Source organism: Phoca vitulina, unplaced genomic scaffold, assembly GCF_004348235.1.
Source record: "Phoca vitulina isolate PV1807 unplaced genomic scaffold, GSC_HSeal_1.0 scaffold40, whole genome shotgun sequence".
Taxonomy (NCBI): Eukaryota; Metazoa; Chordata; class Mammalia; order Carnivora; family Phocidae; genus Phoca; species Phoca vitulina.
In genome coordinates this window covers 22,375,171-22,392,367 of record NW_022589743.1, presented here as the reverse complement: position 1 = coordinate 22,392,367, position 17,197 = coordinate 22,375,171, and the positions used below count along the sequence as shown (strand labels likewise).

Here is a 17,197-nt window from a genome sequence, read left to right as displayed (position 1 = left end):
TATGCTAAGCGAAATAAGTCAATCAGAGAAAGACATGTATCATATGATCTCACTGATATGAGGAATTCTTAATCTCAGGAAACAAACTGAGGGTTGCTGGAGTGGTGGGGGGTGGGAGGGATGGGGTGGCTGGGTGATAGACATTGGGGAGGGTATGTACTATGGTGAGCACTGTGAATTGTGTAAGACTGATGAATCGCAGACCTGTACCTCTGAAACAAATAATACAGTATATGTTAAAAAAAAAAGAGAGAGAGAGAGAAGAAGAAGAAGATAGTAGGAAGGGAAAAATGAAGGGGGGCAAATTGGAGGGGGAGACAAACCATGAGAAACTATGGACTCCGAGAAACAAACTGAGGGTTCTAGAGGGGAAGGAGGTGGGGGGTGGGTTAGCCCAGTGATGGGTATTAAGGAGGGCACGTACTGCATGGAGCACAGGGTGTTATACGCAAAAAATGAATCATGGAACACTACACCAAAAACTAATGCTGTAATAAATGGTGACTAAAATAACATAATCAAATAAAATTTAAAAAAATAAAAAATAAAAAAAATAAGCTATCAGATTTTTTAATATATATATATATCCATGGCTGCTGAGGTGATTGGCATGAAAAACTTAATGGGAATTTTAAGTTTTTTCTGACATGGCCATGGAGATGAAGTAGTTTCAGGCCTTTTCAAATATTACGCACTGGTCAATTTACTTCTGTGTGCTGAAAAAGGTTATCAGTGCCCAGCTGAACCACAATAGGATGAGGGCCATGTATTATTAAAGTCTTTTGCTTTTGTTATTTTGTGGATGCAGAAGAAAAGAAGAAATAGATACAGAAATTATTTTTATACTCATTATTTTTAAGATAACCAGAAAATAGTTATTGATTCATGCCTCAATCATTAATAACTCTCATTAAATAGTAATAGTGCAATAAAAGTGCAAGAGATGAGAACCTCCATAGTATAGAGCAGTGTTTTTTTTTTTAAATCTTATTTATTAGTAAATATTTAAGACCTGTAAGTATAATGATGACATAATAGGTAGCCATGTATCTACTCTTAGTTTAAGAAAAAAATTACCTAAATATTAAAGCCTCCCATACACCCCTACTTTAATAGAAACTCTATTCTGAATTTCATGTTTATCATTTCCCTGCATTTGTTTATATTATATCTAAGCAGTATAATATTGTTCTTCTTGCTTTTAAATTTTATAAAAATGATTTCATGCCATGTGTACTCTGTGACATTTTTAATACTTAATATTATGTTTGGAAATTCATCTCTATTGAATAAGCACAGCTCTATCTAGTTCATTGATTTTTTTAAATTTTTTATTTTGATTCCACTTAGTTAACATATAGTGTTATATTAGTTTTAGGTGTATAGTATAGTGATCTGACAATTCCATACATCACCCAGTGTTCATCATGACAAATGCATGCCTTAGTCCCCATCACCTATTTCACTCACCCCCCATCTTTTCCTTGTTTGTTTTGTTTCTTAAATTCCACATATGAGTGAAATCATATGGTATTTGTTTTTCTCTGACTGACTTATTTCACTTAGCATTATACTCTAGCTCCATCCATGTCTTTGCAAATGACAAGATTTCATTCTTTTTGATGGCTGAGTTGTGGCATATATATCTTTATCCATCTATTGATGGAAACTTGGGCTGCTTCCATACTTTGGCTATTGTAGATAATACTGCAATAAACGTTGGAGTGCATGTATTCCTTTGAATTAGTGTTTTTGTATTCTTTGGGTAAATATCCAGTAGCGTGATTGCTGGATCATAGGGTAGTTCTGTTTTTAACTTTTTGAGGAACTTCCATATTGTTTTCCTCAGTGGCTACTCCAGTTTACATTCCCACCAACAGTGCACAAGGGTTCTCCTTTCTCACATCCTTGCCAACACCCGTTGTTTCCTGTGTTGTTGATTTTAGCCATATCTGGGTGATATCTCATTATAGTTTTGATTTGCATTTCCCTGATGATGAGTGATGTTGAGCATCTTTTCAAGTGTCTGTTGGCCATCTGGATGTCTTCTTTGGAGAAATGTCTGTTCATGTCTTCTGCTCATTTTGTAATTGAAATATTTGGGTTTTGGGTATTGAGTTGTATCAGTTCTTTATATATTTTGGATACTAACCCTTTATTGGATATGTCGTCTGCAAATATCTTCTCCCATTCCATAGGTTGTCTTTTAGTTTTGTTGATTATCTCCTTCTCTGTACAGAAGCTTTTTATTTTGATGTAGTCCCAATAGTGTATTTTTGTCTTTTGCTTCCTTGCTTCAGGAGACATATCTAGAAAGAAGCTGCTTCAGCCAACGTCAGAGAAGTTACTGCCTGTGCTCTCTTCTAGGATTTTTATGGTTTCAGATCTCACATCATCCATTTTGAGTTTATTTTTGTGCATTGGTATAAGAACATAGTTTAGTTTCATTCTTTTGAATGTTGCTGTCCAGTTTTCCCAACACCACTTGTTGAAGATACTTTTTCCCATTGGATATTATTTCCTGCTTTGTCAATGATTAATTGACCATATAATTGTGGGTTTATTTCTGGATTTTCCATTTCATTGATCTATGTGTCTATTTTTTGTCAGTACCATACTGTTACGATTGCTACAGCTTTGTAATATAACTTGAAGTCTGGAATTGTGATGCCTCCAACTTTGCTTTTCTTTTTCAAAATTGCTTTGGTTATTTGGGGTCCTATAAGGTTCCATAATAAATTTAGGATTGTTTGTTCTAGTTCTGTGAAAAATGCTCTTGGTATTGTGATAGGGATTGCATTAAATCCATAGATTGCTTTGGGTAGTATAGACATTTTAACAATATTTGTTCTTCCAATCCATGAGCATGGAATGTCTTTATATTTCTTTGTGTCATCTTCAATTTATTTCATCAGTGTTTTATATAGTTTCAGAGTACATGTCTTGCACCTCTTTGGTTAGGTTTATTCCTAGGTATCTTATTATTTTTGGTGCAGTTATAACTAGTTCATTCATTTTTCACTGCTTCATAGTATTTCATTATATGACTGCACTGCAATGGATTTATTCATTCTCATTTTTGGTGGGGAGTTTACCCACAAATATTTCTAAATTTGTTTTATTTATTTATTTAAAATTTCCCCTAGCCTTATTGAGAATACTCTGAAGAATACTTTTATATCCTACCTAGATAGTATCCATCTTTCTGCCCAGGAAAAAATTAAGTAGAGTATGAGGAAACTCTTGAAAAGCCAATATTTCATCTAAAGAATGTCTGATGTCCAATAGCAAATAGTATTTATGAACCTCCTCCCAAGTTTTTATTTCCTCTTTGGCTAATTCTCTTATTCCAATATGGGGGCAGTAAGGAGGGTAGTATAAATGCTCTCCCTTACCTCTCAGTTGGATTTGCCAACAAGTTAGTCATGTTTTTGAGGGGGAGGGGATGTTTCCACTCTGGTTCATCACAATGCTCATTAACATACAATGATTTTGTTCTTGTTTTAAATAAGTGTGAAAGAGAGCAATTCTTTAAAGTCTGCAGGTTCTACTGTTACTCTCTTTGCTTTTACCCTCTCCAGCATAACCCAAAGAGGATCCTCTCCTGCTCTAAAGGTAGTGCTACAGATGCATAGCAACTTAATATCTACCCATGTGCCATGGTTCATATGTGCACTCACACATGAGCTAGGACATTCTCTATCTTGCTGCAGACTACTAGTGCTTCTCTAGTGTGCTTGGCTATGATAGGTTGCTAAGCAATAATCCTAGTGTTTGCACTGATATGCAGAGTGGAAGAAGATGTGTATTTGGTTACAACTCTAGTCAAACACTTCTCTCTTAGAGCCATAAAACCAAGGAAAGAAAAGGAGGCACAGCAATAGTAGGGTTAATAAATCAGGATTCTAAGCAAGCCTATCTGCAGCTGTCTTTTGACTGAGTGACCTCTGAGTTCAAGGACCATAAATTATAGCACTGCCCAAGGGCAAATTCTGAGGTTCAATTGAATATAGTTTCAAACAGGTACTGGGTTTTTTAGCAGGTTTATGCTTGGACATTCCTAAACCTTTTACAGATTGACTGATTCATTATACATTTACTCAATAATAATAATGCCTCATTTTGTGGCAGGCACTATGCTAAGCACTGGAATTCTTTTTCAGGATTACCTTCCTAAACTCTTCATAGCATTAAAAACCTTTTAAATTCTTCCCCAACGTGTACATCTTCACCCCTGTATTAATCCAGCTTCTAACATACAAAGACTTATTCGGGTACTTTGGGCATAAATGCTTCCAACTAAATAAGTAGGGACACAAAAGAATTCCATATTCATATTTTGAAAGGTCCATCCTTAAAAATGACTTTTATCATTTCTTGCACTTAGTTCATGGCTCCCTGCTGGGAATGGCCTTGGTACAAACCTATTTAAGGACATATATAGGAATGAATTATTATCCACGTTCTAATAAGCTTTAGCAGATTCTTTCTTCACAAGAGGGCTTATAACATTAGTGGGACTGGCTACTGATTAAACTGGTACAAATTGACCCAGCAAGGCTACTCAACTAAATGTGCGATGTTCTCCTTAAATACAAGCCCTGTCTGACTTCTCCAAAGAAGACACACAAATGGCTAACAGACACATGAAAAAATGTCCATCATCATTAGCCATCACGGAAATTAAAATCAAAACTACATTGAGATACCACCTTACACCAGCTAGAATGGCAAAAATTGACAAGGCAAGAAACAACAAATGTTGGAGAGGTTGTGGAGAAAGGGGAACCCTCTTACACTGTTGGCGGGAATGCAAGTTGGTACAGCCACTTTGGAAAACAGTGTGGAGGTTCCTCAAAAAATTAAAAATAGAGCTACCCTATTACCCAGCAATTGCACTACTGGGTATTTACCCCAAAGACACAGATGTAGTGAAAAGAAGGGCCATATGCACCCCAATGTTCATAGCAGCAATGTCCGCAATAGCCAAACTGTGGAAAGAGCCGAGATGCCCTTCAATAGATGAATGGATAAAGAAGATGTGGTCCATATATACAATGGAATATTACTCAGCCATCAGAAAGGATGAATACCCAACTTTTACATCAATGTGGATGGGATTGGAGGAGATTATGCTAAGTGAAATAAGTCAAGCAGAGAAAGTCAATTCTCATATGGTTTCACTTGTTTGTGGAACATAAGGAATAGCATGGAGGACATTAGGAGAAGGAAGGGAAAAATGAAGGGGGGGAAATCGGAGGGAGAGACGAGCCATGAGAGACTATGGACTCTGAGAAACAAACAGGGTTTTACAGGGGAGGGGGGTGGGAGGACGTTTTAGCCTGGTGATGGGTATTAAGGAGAGCATGTACTGCATGGAGCACTGGGTGTTATACAAAAACAATAATCATGGATCACTACATCAAAAACTAATGATGTATTATATGGTGACTAACATAACATAATAAAATAAAATTAAAAAAAAACAACAAGCCCTGTCTGAAACTCAGCTGGCTTGATTCTAACATTTGTACAGAAGGTAGAATGACTAGAGAGGAGGAAAAGAAGCACTATTAAATACTATTGGAATTAAGATTCAATAGCTGTAGGAAAATGCATTTTCCTACAAAACTTTGTTAATCTTAGGGCTATAAAGTAAGAACAGATTTGAGCAAACATATTTTCTCTCTCTTTTTTAATATTTTATTTTTAAGTAATCTCTACACCCAACATGGGGCTTGAACTTAAATCCCCAAGATCAAAAGTTGCATGCTCTACCGACTGAGCCAGCCAGGCACCCTGAACAAACATATTTTCAAAAAATGACTTCTCAAAATGTAAGTTAAGCTCATATCCTGAAAAGTACAATAACTAAGATAAAGAAATGAGGAATTCACACGTACACTTAAACACAATATTTTCTTTGCAAAGATCTGTATTTGAGTGCATTCTGAGAGCTGCCTGACAAGATAACATAATTTTAATTTTGACAAGTATGTAACAAGAATAAAGACCCTTCCTTTGGTATGTTGAAATTGAATTAACAGTTCCTATTCCCACTTCTTACACACTCACACACACACACACACACATGTTTACAAAGAGAGATTTAAAATATTAGGCTTAATAGTGACTGGTCACTGAATAAAGAAGTATAATGCATTGCAATTAATATTGCAATAAGCAATTGCGATGTTTTCAGTATATATCATATACTGGGGTGAATAGACTTAAACAAAACACACTCCCCTCTACCATACATTGAAAAGCAGTAACGGAAATTGAAAGTACAAGAACAGGAAATACCACAAACTCTTGACTGGTAAGTTTTCTAGAGAGGCAATCAGTCACATTATGGAATACATGTGTGAAGTTTTGCACACGCAAATTTGGTCACAAACTGATTAAAGTGAAAACATAATTAAATTTATAACAATTCTGTTTGGCATGTTTAAAATGAAAGAGTTCATTTAAAAACCTGGCTGAAGGGCATCTGGCTGGCTCTGTCAGAAGAGCATGCGACTTTTGATCTCGGGGTCATAAGTTCAAGCCCCACCTTACATGTTAGAGATTACTAAAAATAAATAAATAAACTTAAAAAAAAAAAAAACCTGGCTGAAATGATTAAGGTAAAGGTAAAGTATATGTAGCGGTAATGGTGGTGGAGGGTGGGAGTGAGAAAGAAGTAAAATCAAGAAACCGGGGTTGGGGGGAGAGGCAGGTGGAGAGGGACATTCCAAGAAACTTTTTAGAAGTTAGTGAAGCTATGAAAATATTACGAGTTTACAATAAAAACAGAATACGTGTTGGAAAGTTTGGTTCTTAATGTGTACGTATTATAATGTACGTTAATAAGAAAAAATAGTAAATAATTGCTTTTAATTGGTTTAAGAGACAGAAAACCCTTTGGAGAAAAATAAGCACCTAAAAGTTAAAAGTGGCATCTATATAGCAATTTATAGTTTAGAGCATGCTTTAATAATTATTATTGTAATTCAATCTATCACAGCCTAGCACATACTAAACACTTAATGCTTTAAAATGAATAGAAGCAAATTTCAATTAATTAAATTGTTAAATTTCAGATAGTGTCAAGAATTTTTATTGCACAGGATTTCACTAAGTATCTGAAGTTAGAAGAACTGTAATGACAGGGATAAATGTCTTTCCCACTTGTTTTTTGTCTTTGATCCTATAAATTTCCAATGTGCATAATTATGTGGGATTTGGGTTAAGGATGGGGCTAGAAGTCAAACAGAATAAATGTGTGGTCAAAGTACAGAGGTAAAAGGGAGAAACAAACAAACAAACAAAACAATAAGCCTGCCAAATCACTTGTGTTCTTCATCTTATTTTTGCATTAATGGGTATATGTCAGTCAGCTCTCAGCTAAATTTTCTCTTTAAGCACGAGATGAATAAAGTTGCCTCGAAAGTATTAACAGATGGTGAGGGGAGTACATTTTTAACTATTTCCCAAATTGTATTTAAAATACCCCTTGGATTATATTTTTTTAAAGGTAAAATCTTAAGAAATACATCCCCAATGAAAATATAATTATTTTAAATTCCACTGTATGGGGGAAAGCTAGTTCTCTACCTTGGGATTTGATTTCATCTGCTGCTGTTTCTACCTCATTGCTGCTGGTGTCTAATGCAAAGCTGCCTGGTTCACTCTGTGAACTCTGAAAGGAGAAAAGAAACATCAATTTCTGAGAAAAGAAACCTTTTCCTCAAAGGTACATCAACTCTCCCAGTTAAAGAATGCAGATAAATGCCTTGTAGGAGTTACCAAACATACCTGCTTAATTTTTCTAGAATTTAATGCTGTGTACTAGAAGCAAAGCAGTAATCACAGTCTTACCGCATCAACAAGATAAAATGCATTGGCTCAACATGTCATCCCATCTTCCTGGGGCTAACAAAGTGATGTGCTAAGAATATTATTCCAGATGTACATCAATCCTCAAAGTATTGTATAAGATATACAATACTTTCTAGAAACATAATTTGAGACCACCGCATAGTGAAACCGGACTTTTGGAAATGCTACTGTTTTACTATTAGAATCACTTTCCATGTTTGTGGTGGAAAGAAAAATATTTCATCTTAACTGAAGAAATTAAAGCTTAGTTTTATGAATAAATGGTGGCAAATAGCTTTTTGTGCTCATGCTGATGTAGTTTTGTTTGTTTTGTTTTCATGCTGATATAGTTTTAAAAGAATGATAATAGAATATTTTTAAGACTCATATTAGTGAACTTAATGGTGAATCATATTTTTAATTGCCTCCCCTTTTGTATAGAATATTCTTCCTCATTGAAGTCTTGTATTCAAATAAACACAAATTTACTTAAATTATTAACATGGGAATTATATTTTCAGAATGAATAGTGAAGTTACCCTAAAAACTGGTGGTTATTGTACTCAGGGTAATAGTTCTGATTTTAGAAAGCACCTTTATTTACCTATAGTTTATAATAGCTTTTCACAAATAATTTACCTGTCCATGGAAGCTTCCTGCAACTGACTCAAATGAGTCAGCTTAATGATTAACATGAGTTTGCTCTTTCCCATTTGCCATTTTGTTTACCTTTTTGAATACCCACATATTTTCTTTTCCTTCTTCATAAGAAAACTAATTTGTCCAGTTTACTCTCCAGCATTAACATCTGATTATTTATGAAAACTCTACCTCAGTAGGCTCTTTGACTTCAGGTGCTTCCTCTTTCCTTTCTTTGTCTTCTTTTCCATCTTCCTGAAATGGAAACAGTGTTAGTAAGTGGCATCCAAAAGAAGCTAAAGATAAAATTAACATCTTATACTCTAGTATAGGAAGCTTTTTATGTAAAAAAATTTACATAACGGGCAAACATCATACCAAATAAAATCATACAAAGTAGCTGTATTAACAAATTCAAACAGTAACAGACTTGTTATAAATGCCAACCAACTAGAAGCAGACTACTGGGACCCGACTACCATTTGACACCCCCCAACCCCTTTTTCTTAAGTAGACTACATACCCAGCATGGAGCCCAACTCGGGGCTTGAACCATGACCCGGAGATCAAGACTGAGCTGAGATCAAAATTCGGATGCTTAACCAACTGAGCAACCCGGGCACCCCTGACCCCCTTTTTTTCAGCACTTTTGTCACAACCTGATGCAGAATATTTCAACTAAAAAGAGAAATAATTAAGTGACAAAATATGATATTGCATCTCAATTTTCTCAAGAATGTTGATTCCCAAATCCTCTCATAGTTAAGTGGTTAGAAATCTATGTAAGCCAGGTACCTGAGCAGGTTTGGGTTCCTCTTGAGATGCTGACTCACTCATCTGGGCCACTGAAACGTATCATCAAATGGTAGGGAAAAGTATTACCAGACCAATATTAATAACAAAAAGAGAGAAAGAAAATATTAGTAAACAACAAAAAGTACTAGAGAAGACCGAAATCACCCCCAACCCCCAATGCATCCCACCATTCTATTGAATGGTAAGTTCTCAACTGTTAAACTTTTCAAACTCTGCTACTGTTATTGCTGTTGTTACTGGCCAAAACTAGATTAGTGCTAGGCTAGTACCCAGGGAGACAGGAAAACTCAACCATTAATAATCACCACCATTATCATTAAAAAAAGAAACACACACACAGCAACAGTAATGCAAGTGAATTTTTTAAAACATTATTATCATCCTCATTAATTTTTGAAATAACAATTCAGATGAGGTGAAGTGAAATTTTGATGGCCACCCAATTCATGTGAGAAAGGCATATAGACAGAGTAATGATCTCACTACAAAGCATTTTTTTGAATGAGGAGCTCTGAGAGGAATGTGATTTATCTTGTTTATTCATATTAAAGAATTAAAGTGGATAATTATCAGATCTCTACTTCACTGCAAATGACTGCAAATTCGGTTACAAATTATCAAAATCATTGCTGTGCCAAAAATCATTTAAGAATTTGTGTATATTTAGGCTAGGTGCTATGTAAAAACTAAATTTTATATCCATGGCCTCTGCCTCTAGGGCAGTTACAATCTAGGGAATAATTTGAAATGGTATCTTTATACTGTGCTAGAGTATTTGCATTTCTTTTTATCAACACAGCACATGTTCTAGTTGAATAAACTGAAATTACTGCCTTTGGAGACAACAGATTCCAACACTTTAGAATAGCTGCCTCAAAGCCTTTTTGAAGCAGTTCATAAATAATAAATAATATAAAATAGATTTCTTTGGTAGGTCCCAACTGTACATTCTCACAGACTGCTTTCTTTGCTTATGGTGTCAATCTCCTGAAATTGCTAAGAAGTTCCCTTCCATTTCTTTTAAAATCCATTTTGTTTGGATGCACCCAGATAAATCCAATGCAATAAACCTTTATTGGGTGTCTTCTCTATGCAGTAGACATTAGGGTTGTAAAGATGAGTAAGACTTGTGCTCAGGGAAACAGGAAAACTTCCTTTGAAGAGTTCCTAGTTTAGTGATGGAAAAAGCGATAAACAGATGCAATTCAATCCGCAAAGTTCAAAAGTAGAGGTGCATATAAAACGCTAAGGAACACAGAGGGGTAAGCAATTACTTTTCCCAGGGCGGTCAGGGAAATTTTCACAGAAAGATAGATTTCTAAACTGGATTTTAACAGGCTAATAAGACATTTTTGTGTAAAGGAGCGGGGGGAAGAACGTTTGAGGCAGAAGGAGCAATACACACTAGGGTATGCAAGTTCAAAAAGTGAAACACTGATGGAGCAGAGCATACTTACATAAAAGAAAATGGCAGGAGATGCGGCTGAAAAAGTCACTTTTCAATCTGTAAAGGTTTATCAAGCTGAATCAAGGAGTTTGGACTTTACTCTGTACTTTTTAAGCACAGGATAGATGGGATCAAATTGGTGTCTTTAAAAAGTTACCTCCACCAGCAAATACTAGAATTATGAAAGACTGGGGAAAGAGACAATGAAGGTAGATTTTGCACCTGAAATGTTGCACCTGCAGTAAATGGCCCTCACTCTAGTCTAGGTTCTGCCAGACATTGCCAATACCCTAACCATACCCCTTCAGCTTTGCTTTTACAGTACGTGTGGATGGTTTCTGACCTCAAGCACCTGGAATTCTGTCTGAGCATTCCTGCCAGTCCAAATGTGGGGATAGGTGAGAAGTGTGTGGGAGTTGATATCTTACAGGATAAGCCTCAGCCAGTGATGGATAAGAAATTGCATATAGTCCCATAGGTGGAACGTTTCTGTCTCTCAGAGTTCCCCAATGGGATAGAACCTCAGTTGTCTACAGTGCAACCTGCCCAATACAGGTGTCTTTCACTTTTCTGTATTACTTCCCTACTCCCTTACCATTATTTCCTGGAACCACCTCCCAGATGAACTTGCACTCAACTCCTTGGATCAGGGTCTATTCTGAGGGAACCTAAACTAAAACAGATACAATGATCAGGACTGGGGGCAAAATTGGATCTAAAGAGTAAAAGAGAAATAGTTAATGTTCACTGAGTGTTTTTTTCATATTTACAAGGCTGAATGGATGATGATGCCATTAAATGAAATAAGGAAAGGAGAGAAAACAGGTTGGAGGAATGATAAGAGTTTGAGTTTGGAGGTGTTAACACGTTAAAGATACCTATTCAGTAGTCTGATAGAAGTTTCCAGTAAGAATCTTAATGACACTGAAATATATTATGGTGCATTGGTAGAAAGTTATGCAGAATCAATTCCACTGGAAAATGATAGAAACACTGTCCAGTCTGAACAGTACTAACTTGCATTTTAATTACTTAAAATGCATAGCATTCTGCACACCTCACGCTCCCACCCATGAGATTCTAGAGTCATTCTACTTAGATTGTCAGCTATGAGACAGAGTTTTTGTGAATCTGTTAATGGCCCTTTACATGCACTCCCAGTAGATTTATAAATTGGTGAATTGCAGCATTTGGCATCTTGATTGGCAAGACTGTCAGTCATATATTAAAGGGTAGCCAGTTATCCTTGAGGAAGGGGTTTCCCAGTGTAAGAGAGAAATCATACACAATTCTGATTTGTCAGACTAATAGAAGATCAGAAATGTCATTTAGCTAGATTTCATGAGTCTTAAACTCCTGGGTACTGACAGAAAGATGCATTTGCAGGAGGACGCTAGTGGAGCTCACCCAATAAGAATATCTTCTAGGAGAAGAAAGAAAAAAGCTAAAGATAAATGCTTGTTGATGAACACTTAAAGGTAAGGCTAGGAAAGAAAAGCCAGGATAAGAGAGAGATAACTGCTGAGAATGGCAGGAGATTCCTGCAGCTATTTGTCTGCATGCTGCTGGCCTGACTCCCATTATCAGCCTCTACCCACTGTGCATATGCCAGAGCAGGCTCCTGCAGCCCCACAAGTATATGCCAACGGCCAAGGTCTGTACAGCTATTGGCGGATCTGGACTGAACCCTAACCCTTGTCATTGGTCTGCACAGCTCCACTCACTTGCAGTTAACCCTACAGTTGTACACCTGCAATACACCAGCCCCAACTCCCATCACTGGCCTCCCCTGCCAAACACATGCCTACAGCTAGCCCCTATAGTCACACATGTACGCATTGACAGCCAGAGCCACTGCAGCTGCCTGTGTGCCTGCAGTTGGTCCCAGCCCCTGCTGAGGGCCCTAACCTTCACTACTGCACATCTGTCTGCAACTGGCCCCTGCAGCCAGCCTCCTCAACTGACCCCACAGCCAGCTGTGTGCCCACCACTGGCTGTGGCCACCATCACTGTCTGGCATGGTCCCTAGCCAGTAGACTGGAGGTTCTGTTAAAGCATCCAACAGTCCTGGGGTACTCCGGTGGTTCAGTTGCTTAAGCATCTGACAATTTTGGCTCAGGTCATGATCTTGGTGTCCTGGGATCAAGCCCTGTGTCAGGCTCCGTGCTCAGGAGGGAGTCTGCTTTAGGATTCTTTCCCTCTCCCTCTGCCCCTCCCCCAGCTCATGTGCGCTCTCTCTTTCTCTAAAATAAAATAAAATAAATAAATCTTAAAAAAAAAAAAGAATCCAACAGTCCTCAGAGCCACTGTGTACTGCCTGAAGCTCTCACCAAAGATCATGCAGTTGTTGATGTCATGGACCATAGCTTCCTGAGCCAATGAGACACCATGCCACCCCCCACCCATCCCCATCCACAGGCACTACATGCCCTCACACTTAGCATCCTGCAGCACTAGACTAAGGGTCACAGCATGTTCCAGCATGCCCCCAAATACAGGTGAAGGTCTTTCCCTACCTAAATCATTCCATAAAGTCTGGAAGAGGTGACTCTTCTTCAAACACACAAACACCTACAAAAGTGACAGGGATCACAAAGAATCAAGGAAACATGACACCACTAAAGGAACACAGTAAACTTCCTGTAATGGACCCCAAAGAAGTAGAGATTCATAAATTACCCAACAAAGAATTCAAAATAATTGTTTTAAAGATGGTCAGAATGCTACAAGAGAACAGAGATAAACAGTTTGATGAAATAAGGAAAACAATAAAAGAATGAAATGATAAGTTCCACAGAGAGAAAAACATAAAAAGGAACACCAGAAATTTTAGAGCTGGAGAATACAAGGACTGAAATGAATTCAATGAAGAGTTTCAATAGCAGACTAGACCAAGCAGAAGAAAGAATTGGTGAATCTGAACACAGATTTATTATTATTATTATTATTATTATTGAAGTATAGTTGATATACAATGTTACATTAGTTTCAGGTGTACAACATAGTGATTTGACAAATCTCTATGCTATCTCATTTAGCATACACTATGCTATGCTCACCACAGGTGTAGCTATCAACTGTCACCATGCAATGCTATTATAATACCATTGACTATATTCCCTATGCTGTACTTTTTATCCCTGTGACTTATTCATTCCATAGCTGGAAGCCTGTGTCTCCCATTACCTTCACCCATTTTGCTTATCCCTCAATTCTCTCTCCTGTGACAACCATCTCTTTGTTCTCTGTATTTATGAGTTTGTTTTTGCTTTTTGTTTATTTATTTTATTTTTATAGATTCTACATATAAGTAAAATCATGTGGTAATTGTCTTTCTCTGACTTATCTCATTTAGCATACCCTCTGGGTCCATCCATGTTGTCACAAATGACAAGATCTCATTCTTTTTTATGGCTGAGTAATATTCCTGTGTGTGTGTGTGAGAGAGAGAGAGAGAGAGAGAGCAAAAGAGAGAGAGAGACATCTTTACCCATTCATCTATTGATGGACACTGGGTTGTTTTCACATCTTGGTTATTGTAAATAGTGCTGCAATAAACATGAGAGTGCATATATCTTTTCAAATTAACATTTTCATTTTTTGGAGGGTAAATACTAAGTAGGAACACAGATCATTTGAAATGATCCAGTCAGAGAAAAGCAAAGGGAAAAAAATGAAGGAGAATGAAGAAAGCCTATGGGATTGATGGGACACCATTAAGAGAAATTACATATTATGAGAGTCTAAGAGGAGAGAGAAAGGGGCAGAAAGCTTATTTTAAAAAATATATCTGAGAACTTCCCAAATCTGGGGAGATATTTGCACATCCAAGTTCATGAAGTTCATAGGTCTGCAAACAAATTCAACCCAAAGACATCTTCCCCAGGACACATTGTAATAAAACTGTCAAAACCCAAAGACAATGATAAATCTTGAAAGCAGCAATAGAAAAGAAGTATGTCACTTACAAGGGAATCCCATAAGACTATCAGTGAATTTCTTATCAGAAACCTCACAGGCCAGGAGAAAGTGGGGTGATATATTTAAAGTAATCATTATTCTACCTGGCAAAATTCTCCTCAGAAATGAAGGAGAGACAAAGTCTTTCCCAGACAAACAAAAACTGCCTTATAAGAAATGTGAAAGGAGTTCTTCAAGCTGGCACAAAGGGACACCAATTAGTAACATGAAAACATACGAAAATATAAAACATACTGATAAATATAACTATATAGTCAAATTCAGAACACTTCAACACTGTAATATGGTAGTGTATTAATCAGTTAATTCTAGTATAAAGGTTAAAGGACATAAGTATTAAAAATAACTATAGCTACAAAATTTGCTAATGGATATACAATATAAAAAGATGTAAATTGTGGCATCAAAAACAAAATGGGAGGGTAAAAAGGTAGAGTTTTTGTATGTAGTTGAAATTAAATTGTTATCAACTTAAAATAATTATTATAATCAATGTTTCATGGTACACAAAGCAAAAACCTACAGTAGATGCACAAAAGATAAAAAGAATGGCATCAAAGCATACCACTATGGAAAATCATCAATTCACAAAGGAAGGCAGTAAGAGAGGAAGAAAGCACAAAGGAATTATGAAACAGCCAGAAAACCATTAACAAGATGATATTACTAAGTTCTTCCCTATTGATAATTACTCCAAATGTATATGAATTAAATTCTCTGTCAAAATGCATATAGTGGCTGGATGGGTGAAAAAACAAGACGCAACTATATGCTGCCTAAACAAGAGACTCACATCAGCTTTAAGGACACACATAGGCTCAAAGTGAAGGGAAAGAAAAAGAGAGTACATGCAAGTGAAACCAAATTAGAGCAGAGGTAGCTATACTTACATCAGACTTTGAAATAGACTTTAAACCAAAAGCTGCAACAAGAGACAAAGAAAGTCATTATACAATGATAAAGGGGTCAACTTATCAAGAATTATGGGGTTGTAGAATTATAGGATTAATTGAATTCACATCCCAGCCAAGTTACTCTTGTGAAAATTGGGGCACTGATTGGGAAGAAGGACCTCATTCCAAATTTCCAACATTTAGTGGGACTAGGAGACTAATAATCTCAAACTTCTGAGTCTCTCTTGCCAATGGAGGCAATTTGTCCTCCTGTATTTGTGGAGACTAGCCTTCACTAAATTGAAAACCTTGCAATAATCTCATCTGGGGGAATTGCCTTACTAGGAGATGCCCACTTTCCTCAAGACTCATCACAACCACCTCCTACTTCTAGGAGACTCATAACTAAAATCAGATGTTAAAATGCTCCAGCAGGGCAAATACAAAGTCTGACCAGGAAAAAATAGTTTTTACAGCAAAGGATTTTCACGATTTGCATATATAGGGGCATAAACCCAGGGAATATTTGTAAGAGTATATTATCAGGGAGTTAAAGAAAGGAACACAGAATATAATGCTGAGTTGTTAGAATTTGTTAATATGGGTTAATACTGAACACTTATCAGAAATTAAGGACTTAAGGTTATAGCACCTACAGCTGGAAGTGACGACGCCAATCATTTATTTGGTAAATTCACTGAAACTTGGACTCCACAGTGGCATGTGTTTAAGTTGAGATACTAGAACTTCCCTGGCATAATGTAAGGAGAAATCCAAAGGCTTAGGGAGATAGGAATGTTGGAGCAGATTTATCACATATTGACGTGCACATCCACTCCCCGCCCCCCTCCAAGTACATCCTCTGAAAGGATTCTGGGGAGATCCCTTTACTGAAGCATTGAAAAGTATATTAGTGATGGGAATACTTACATCCTTGAAAAGCTCTATCGTGGCTTTCTTCTGTAGGTTACGCAGGTGGGATGACCCATTTCAGAGTAGCAGAGGCCAAATATTAGTGTTTAACCACCAAAGACAAAGTAGGCACATTTATCATAAAGGACAAAGTAGAAATATAGTGGTAATCACATGTTTTTTGACTCTCAGCAATCTTTGCGGCTAAGTGATTATGGTGGTCCTAGGAATAAAATAGATGGCCAGCCTACTGAAATGGTTAGCTATATATAATATAAAAAATCCATACATGGTGGCCAAAAATATGACTCTAGTCACCACGGTGGAGAGTTCTGACCTCTCACCAGTTTCTAGGCCTAAGCCCCATAACTGAAGGCAAGGTTGGATCTCCTTAAAGGAGGATACTGCAGCACTGCCATAAGTATATACTGAAAATCTTCTTCCAAGTCTTCCCAACACGACCTGTGGCCATCTCCTAAAATGACTACGTGCCAGGGAAAAAGAAATATTCAGGTTTTTCAGGGATTTCTAAACACTGGCACTACATCAATGTTAATTCCTGGGAACAATAAGTGCCACTTCAGTCCACCAGTTTAAGTGTGGGCTTGTGGTAGACAGGTGAGAAATTGAGTCTTTTTTGTTTTTT

At 36.9% G+C, this 17,197-nt stretch overlaps 1 protein-coding gene across 1 annotated transcript in view; it reads right to left on the bottom strand.

Annotated features, from left to right (window-relative positions):
• EFCAB5 (EF-hand calcium binding domain 5) overlaps positions 1-17,197 on the bottom strand; it is a 165,648-nt gene that overhangs the window by 133,113 nt on the left and 15,338 nt on the right. Inside the window, exons 2-5 of the mRNA XM_032428752.1 lie at positions 11,361-11,433; positions 9,298-9,347; positions 8,695-8,757; positions 7,600-7,684 (exon numbers count right to left, since the gene is read on the bottom strand). Of these exons, the coding sequence (XP_032284643.1) occupies positions 7,600-7,684; positions 8,695-8,757; positions 9,298-9,339 (190 nt within the window). The 5' untranslated portion in view covers positions 9,340-9,347; positions 11,361-11,433. The remainder of the gene's footprint in view (positions 1-7,599; positions 7,685-8,694; positions 8,758-9,297; positions 9,348-11,360; positions 11,434-17,197) is intronic.